Source organism: Nylanderia fulva, unplaced genomic scaffold (genome assembly GCF_048542155.1).
Source record: "Nylanderia fulva isolate GAGA-0341 unplaced genomic scaffold, ASM4854215v1 Scaffold5, whole genome shotgun sequence".
In the NCBI taxonomy this organism is placed as follows: Eukaryota; Metazoa; Arthropoda; class Insecta; order Hymenoptera; family Formicidae; genus Nylanderia; species Nylanderia fulva.
The window spans coordinates 1,467,031-1,474,539 of NW_028190587.1; the positions used below are offsets into that span (position 1 = coordinate 1,467,031).

Consider the following 7,509-nt stretch of genomic DNA (forward strand, 5'->3'; position numbering starts at 1 on the left):
TATTATAATTGTGAAGCAAGATTATTTAAAAATTATTTGTATATATGAATATTTTTGTATGTTTAAAATGATTGGAAATTTATAAATATTTATTTTCATATTTATGATAAAAAGATGTCAGTAATTATAATGAATTAATTTGTGTTTTGATTTTGCTAATATATATATATATATATATATATATATATATATATATATATATTTATAATGTAATAAAAAAAGAAACTCAATATTGAGAGAATTTTGTTGAATATAATACATACCAAAGAGAGAAAAATAACGCGAGATATTTTGAGATTGAGTCCTGGAATCTGCTCATTTGCCGAGATTCCGTCGTTCGATCATTCCTTGGATTGTTTCCGAATGATGTAGAAGGGGTGAAAGATAGTTCCTGGAAACGTTCCCCTCTTTTCTAAGAAGCGAAATAATCTTTTTTTTATTTGTGTGTCTATCTATGGCGCGTACACATTGCGCAGAAGTACTTGAAGATATGTATTTTATACATATATATACATACATATATATATATATATATATATATATATATAATATACACATACACATACACATATATATGTGTACGTATAGATTTCTACCCCAGCAGGGATGCAGAGATGCAGGGATGCAAGGACGCAATTGCGCAGATTCCAAATATGCGGTGCATGAAATAGACGAGCCTCAGACGTCATCATGTGGTGCATCGACACAAATGACATCGTCTTATCTCGCTTTTCCCTTGGTAAGCATATATATTCGCTCGTTCGTTCTGTCGTCATCTCTCTCCCTTCTACTGCCTCCTTTTTGTTCCTTCTTTTACACGAAAGTCTCTTTCACGTGTCCCGTAACCGCAGTTCGGTCGATTCCCAAGTGACATCACAATCGCTCGCCCATCTCGTAGTAACCGTGACCGTGATACTCAAGGTCTCGCGTAAACGCCTACGCATAATGTACTTGGCAAAAATGTAGAAAAATGTGAGTCAAGAGAATAAATTCAGAAATAAATCTACATCTAACAAGTAAAGAAATTATGAGTGCAAAAACTCTTTCTTTAAGAAAAATTTGCAAAGGTTTAGAATCGTGACCTTTTATCTATTTTTAAAATGAAATTGAATATAATTAAAATAATAAAAATATATAATATACACACACACACACACACACACACACACACACACACACACACATATATATATATATATATATATTATAAAGTACATATTATATATACATATATATATATGCTTATGTTTTGTATAAAATTGCAGAAAATTCTTTGTTCAAATAACTATGTGCTGCTGCACTATATTCCACAAAAAAATATTATAAGAATTTTAGTTACTATGTGCTCCATATTCACAAATAATTATAGAATATCATTAAAATTTTAAAGTTAAAATTTTATCGTTTTGTAACTGAAAAACAATAAAAGTTTGTTCTCTTGTTTAAAGATATATTAAACTAATCAGATGGAAAGTTTGTTCTCTTGTTTAAAGATATGTTAAACTAATCAGATAGAAATATCAGTAATATACACATACAAAGTTTATATAAAAAAAACTTAATTTTCACTGAAACTCTTCAAGTTTTTATATTCTTGCACTATGTTCTCAACTTTTGCAAAAGCTTCCAAGAAATCATCTTCCTCTAAACCAAATTGTTTATATTGATGTAAGAAAGCTGCAAATTTGTAAGAACTCCATGCTTTATCCAGATATACATTCAATGGTCGATGTATCTCTGAATTGTTGGTGACCAATGCTAAGAACTTGTCTCGATTCAGAAACTTGCGTTCTTGATGCAAATGAGTGAAAAATTCTAATGTGCTCCAATCTGAGTATAGATGTCTTTTCTGCAGATCTTCCAACACTACAACATCATTCTGCATAGATTTTCCACGTGTTACAAGAACATTAGATACACAAGGACTGTACATATGAGACACAATTGTTTTGCCCAGTATAGGATTTGGTGTTTTTAACTGAACATTTGTCAATTCCGTTTGTGATTTTGATATTCGAAGAGTCTGTTTCAAATGACGTACATACACATCCCACTTGTGAGTAAGTTCATATTGTAAAGATGTTGCAGGGACATATGGAGTGCTCTTGATTGTTACAAATCTAAAATTGGGATGCGCAGCTATTTTGGATATTAAAAAATTCATGTCGTACCTTGCATTGTTAGTAGGTTGAAAAGCAGCGAGCAGATTCTCAGAAATGATACTGTTTATATCACATAACGTAGTATTCGAATTCTTCAACAAACTGGTGCTCATCGCATGCATCTGCTGGTTCTCAAACAACACAGAAAGATCTGCTTCATCGCAAAACTCAGCCAGAGTCAATATAGTATTGTAATTCTGAGTGCAGACTTCTCCGAAGGTAAATGGTAGCACAATGGCAGCACCGATGGACTTAGTCTCGTACTCCTCGCGCAAAATTTCAACCATACGGCTTCCAATTCCAGATCCCGTGCCACCAGCTGAACTGAGGAGCAGCAGAAATCCCTGGAAACGATCCAATTTCTCAAGCTCTTGTCGCGTGACGTTCAACACAGAATTCGACAAGCGTTGACTGTTGATCTTGTAACCATAAGCCCAATTGTTGGCGCAGCCACCTCCGGATTGACAAACGACGTTGCTCATCCGATAGGTCCACGACGCGTTCGTTTCCTTGCTAATCTTCTTCACTACCTTCTCCTCGGTGTCGACGAGTATCGCTCTGGCGAAATGCCGGGCGCCTCCTGTCATTCCGTCGAACCATTTCTCGACCGTGCTTTCTGCGTACTCGTAATTCGCCTTGTAAGACACGCCGGTGTTCGAACTCTCGAGATCAGCTGATATCTTCGAGAACAAGTTGTGTCCGAGCTGATTCCCGCACTGTCCGAACTGTAACGTCAACATCGAATCTCCTCTTTCTTCCTTTTATTGGCAGTTCAGCTTTGTTTATAAGGTGCTGCTCATGCTGCCAGATTCTCTTCCTAAGATAAGTACTTGGGCTTTAGTAGATCTTGAGGTAGGTACTGCTTCTTATGTTAGATGTTGATGTTTTTTGACGAATGAGGTGATAGGGAGCATAAGGAGCTCCTCTTCTTCCACTTCGCAATTCGAACGACTTGGTCTCATCGGCGTTTCTGGAAGCTGTTCAATTGTTTGTATGTGTATTTCGGATACTATACATAATATATGTAGTCTCAGATGCGAGATATATAATATTTTGGAATAATATGATACGTTTCGGTTTACTTACTCTTGAAAGAAGGATGGAAGTGACGTTATTTGAACGGCAAACACGAGCGATCTTTGAAATTTAACATCCAGCCGTTGCTTCCCGCCAGCGAACTGCGTGCTTCTATAACAAAGTGCAGGGAGTGTAACTGGTACAACTTGGTGCAACTAAAGTGCAACTGAAATGAAAGTAAATAAATAAAGCGAGACTTCTACATTTTTGACATTTGAAAAGCTTCGCTCGTTTCTTATTAAATATAAATTACTGCATAATTAAAAATTATGATAAGAGTTTACAGCTTTTTTTTCATCAACCGACAATATTGAACAATATTAGACAAGTAACCACAAAATTTAAAAAATTATCTTTTATCTTGTAAAAAAAAAAAAAGACAATGACTGATATTCGATATACATTGATTTTGTACAAAAGCTACTTACACAATATTGAAAGTATGTTATATCTGTTATATTTGCACAAATAATATTAATTAAGAGGTTAAGAAAATTATAAATTGTACTGTCATTTGTCAACAGGATTTCTGTGAACGCGCTGAAAAAAAGGTGCGCGCGGTAGCAGAAACTGCATTTCAATACACGGATTTGTTAATTGCAAGTCATTAATTTGCAATGTACAATAGGATGGGTGTCCGTATGCAGAGAATACTTTTGTGCGTGGTCGCGGTGATTTTTGGCATTGCTTATTTATGTGCAAATCGGCGCGTGAATGAAAAGGAAGTATCCTTGAAGCAACTTCTTGCCGCCGCGATAAGAGCTGCTGAAATCGGAGGATCCGAAGTGGTGGCTGTGCACGATCAGATTAAATTTAAAATAGAGAGTAAAGGCCAAACAAAGGAAGGTAATGGCTTATAATATGCAACTTGGTATTCAACGCATGATATGATATTTATATTATGTACATATAATACTGTCATATTTTCTCTTCACATTATTTGCATATTTATATAATTTTGTCAATTTTACCTTTAAAGGAGTCAATGATCCAGTAACAGCAGCGGATTATAGATCTCACTGTGCCATGTATCGTGCTTTAACAGAATCATTCCCAGGAGTTACTGTGATATCTGAGGAAACTTCGCAGGATTGTGACGAAATTGTAGTGGAAAACATTAAGAACTCTGTAAAAAGTATTGATGGATATGATTTAAGCGATGACATCGTGAACATTAACGATATTACAATTTGGATAGATCCTCTTGATGCTACCAAAGAGTTCACAGGTAACAGTACATCTTTATCATATTTTTATCTTCATTTAACTAAAAAATTAAATTTGAAATATTTGACAGTATTCTTTTATATTTTTAGAGAATTTACTTCAATATGTATCTACTATGGTATGCGTAGCTGTGAAAGGACAACCGATTATTGGTGTTATATATAAGCCATTTGAAACAAAGCAGAATTACAGTTTATATTGGACATGGACTAATCATGGTGTCTCAAGGAATTTAAAAAATTTGTCCAAGGTGATTGTAAAAATAGAATTGATTTTGAATTAAAAAATATAATTTATATATACTCAAAGGATAGTGATGTATATAAATTGGAATAAAGTCAATTTTTTGAAACATTATTGCTAATCTTTTTGTATTTTACAGACAAAGGATAATAGAACACCTATCCTGATTGTATCTCTTTCACATGCTGGACAAGTTAAGAATACATCTAAAGTTGCCTTTGGCAACAATGTTGACATTATTTCTGCTGCTGGTGCAGGTAAAAAGACGTTTCTAATAACTGTATTTTTCTAATTTACTTTCTGTTAGTTGAAGACTTATAATAGAAACAAAGCTAAATGATAAATAATAATTTGCAAGACAAATGATAATTTTTATACAACATGGATTTTCAACTCAAGATTTGTTTTTATGTTATTATATCGTGAATAAAAATTTTCATTTTAGGATATAAGTTCTTAGAAGTGGCTGTTGATAATGCAACAGCATATGTTCATACAACTGCTATCAAAAAATGGGACATATGTGCAGGAACAGCAATTCTAAGGTATTTGCTATTTTTGCTGATTATTAATCTAGTAGTATTATTCCATTTTATTTATCTATTTTATTTTCAATATAGTGCTTTAGGAGGAACAGTGACACAGTTGTATGATCAGCAACCGATCTATTTTGGAGCTAGCAATGGCAAAGTACTTACAAAGGGTCTTTTAGCAACTATGAGTGATCATGCATGGTATTCTGAAAAATTTTTACATGACTTTCCATCTGATTTTCATTAATTACAAATAAAATACATAAAGAAAAAATTAAGAGACTGTATATATTGTTTCTGAAGGTGATACAAAGTTTGTGTTCTAAGCAATTAATATTAATATACACTCATATATATATATATATATATATAAATATACATATATGTATATAGGTAATAAGATTACATATCTTCCGACAGCTGTTATTTCATTAAGTATTTACTGTAAGAAATATATTTCTCATAGTTGTATAAAAATAGAATTTTATACAATAAATCAAATTATAACAGTCTTTAATAGTTTTATAAATTACAAATTCAAACATTTTGTATAAATATATTCGTGAAATTTAATATAAAATAAAAACTGTTATTTGCAGGTTAATTTATTGCATTGATGTATTTTATGTATACAGCTGAATAAAAATGTTTCTCTGTTTAATATAAAGTGACATTACCTGTTTTGCTTTTTCGCTGACACCTGTATGAAAATGATTATTCAACTAAGGGTGGTAATTTTACTATATCTTCTAGAATATATATTACAGATGCTTTTTTCATCTTTTTCAATGTTTTGTTAAACTTTCTAATAGCTTCTTCACATTCTGCATCAGTCAGATTACTTACATCATGTGTATTAGAAACATAACATTTATATTTTTTAATCACTTTGCTTTGTAATTTCTTTAAAGATATTTCATTTTTAGCTTGTACAACATCTAAAACAATCTTTTTCCAATCAAACGGACTACTATTCTTTTCATTTTCGTTTGTCTCTAAAGTAGATGTTTTTGAAATCTTTGCAGCAGGTTGGACATCCTCTGCTATTTGATCATTAGTTGATTTCAATCGTCGTTTCTTAGATTTTCTCTCACACACATTATCACCATTAGTCTCGCATACTTCACCATTTCCATTGTGTTGCTTTGAAGAACCATTTTCTTTGCATATATTTTCATTATTTTGATTTTCAACAATATTTTGATTGTCAAATGAATGATTCAAATCTTTATTTTGAGTACATGTTGTCTCATCTACTAAAACACATTTCATTTATATTTATTATAAAATTATACATATATTTGTGCGTAACAAACTGTTATAATTACCATTATTTTGTTCTGGAATCTGCGTAGTGTCTTGTTCTCGAGTTTGTGTAACAGACTCTTGATTTTGTTTATGCGCAGTTTCCATTTTATCCCAGACGCTCTCCACAACTGTCATATTTACACGATTGCCCACTGCACTGCGTACAAAGTTAAGGAATTTAACCTTCTTCCTTGGTAGATTATCATATTTTGATAAAGTGTTAAGAAAGTTTCTTTCTGCCTTGGACAAATTTGTTATTCCACTCAACAAATTGTTAACAACACAAATCCATTCCTGCTGTTTTCTTTCTCCTTTATTTGCATTAGGTTTTGAAACATAATTTTTTCCGCCGTATCGTTCGGCTTCGGTTATGCATTTGGTGTGTACATTATATTCCTCACCCCTGAAAATAATCGAAAATATTAAAAACACAATTATGAGCATATAATATGATGTGTATATAATATTCAATCAACTAATACTCATAAGATTTTTAAAATTTAATATTATTAATTAAGTTCTTCATAAATTCTTACCGAAAATCTTTTAAGCAGTCCGCACATGTTAAAAAGGGTACATTCCGGCATCTAAATTGATAATGTTTAGCCACTTTGGGCTTTTGCAATGAATCACCACAGTGGTTACAAGTAAAGACAACCATGCTGTGAATGTTTATACAATCAAATTTAGTAATGATTCAAACAACTGTCAAAATATATTTACGATTATATTATCCAATAATAAAGTTAACTAACCTAATAAAATTAAAGACAGAGCACATGAAGCACGCAGCTGACTACAAAATGACGCCGGCCACTAGGTGGCGCTAATAGGATATCTTTGCTCTAATCTTTGTCAGCTTACTTCAAAATGTACGCAAATATTAATAATATTATTAGATTATTAATAATATTATTTCTACATTTTAATGCGTATTTAAGTTTCTGTGTAATACGCCA

At 32.1% G+C, this 7,509-nt stretch overlaps 3 protein-coding genes across 9 annotated transcripts; 1 reads left to right on the forward strand and 2 right to left on the reverse strand.

Moving 5' to 3' along the window:
* Nucleotides 1-344: 344 nt before the first annotated feature.
* On the reverse strand, nt 345-4,277 carry LOC114941986 (tubulin delta chain). Of its 3 annotated transcripts, XR_014925705.1 has the most exons (4): nt 4,211-4,277; nt 3,249-3,350; nt 597-3,139; nt 348-412 (listed from the first exon to the last, which is right to left on the reverse strand). XR_014925705.1 is itself a non-coding variant. In XM_029317202.2 (3 exons), the coding sequence occupies exon 3, from the start codon at nt 2,900-2,902 to the stop codon at nt 1,559-1,561; it is 1,344 nt and encodes a 447-aa protein (XP_029173035.1). In that variant the 5' UTR covers nt 2,903-3,132; nt 3,249-3,350; nt 4,211-4,277; the 3' UTR covers nt 345-1,558. The 3 variants fall into 3 exon arrangements, 2 of the variants coding, with proteins under 2 accessions (XP_029173035.1, XP_029173034.1); XM_029317202.2 differs by having other exon boundaries at nt 345-3,132; XM_029317201.2 differs by having other exon boundaries at nt 345-3,139.
* LOC114941989 (putative inositol monophosphatase 3) lies at nt 3,258-5,939 on the forward strand. Its single transcript, XM_029317209.2, has 7 exons — nt 3,258-3,679; nt 3,764-4,085; nt 4,219-4,467; nt 4,556-4,716; nt 4,849-4,966; nt 5,155-5,254; nt 5,330-5,939. The coding sequence occupies exons 2-7, from the start codon at nt 3,857-3,859 to the stop codon at nt 5,487-5,489; spliced, it is 1,017 nt and encodes a 338-aa protein (XP_029173042.1). The 5' UTR covers nt 3,258-3,679; nt 3,764-3,856; the 3' UTR covers nt 5,490-5,939.
* On the reverse strand, nt 4,299-7,503 carry LOC114941988 (uncharacterized). Of its 5 annotated transcripts, none has more exons than XM_085487033.1 (5): nt 7,306-7,503; nt 7,087-7,212; nt 6,571-6,953; nt 5,920-6,498; nt 4,299-4,365 (listed from the first exon to the last, which is right to left on the reverse strand). In XM_085487033.1, exons 1-4 carry the CDS (start codon nt 7,329-7,331, stop codon nt 5,957-5,959), a joined length of 1,077 nt encoding a protein of 358 aa, XP_085343159.1. In that variant the 5' UTR covers nt 7,332-7,503; the 3' UTR covers nt 4,299-4,365; nt 5,920-5,956. The 5 variants fall into 5 exon arrangements, with proteins under 5 accessions (XP_085343159.1, XP_029173040.1, XP_029173039.1 ...); XM_029317207.2 differs by lacking the exon at nt 4,299-4,365 and adding an exon at nt 5,282-5,448; XM_029317206.2 differs by lacking the exon at nt 4,299-4,365 and adding an exon at nt 5,282-5,684.
* Between the last annotated feature and the right edge of the window lie 6 nt (nt 7,504-7,509).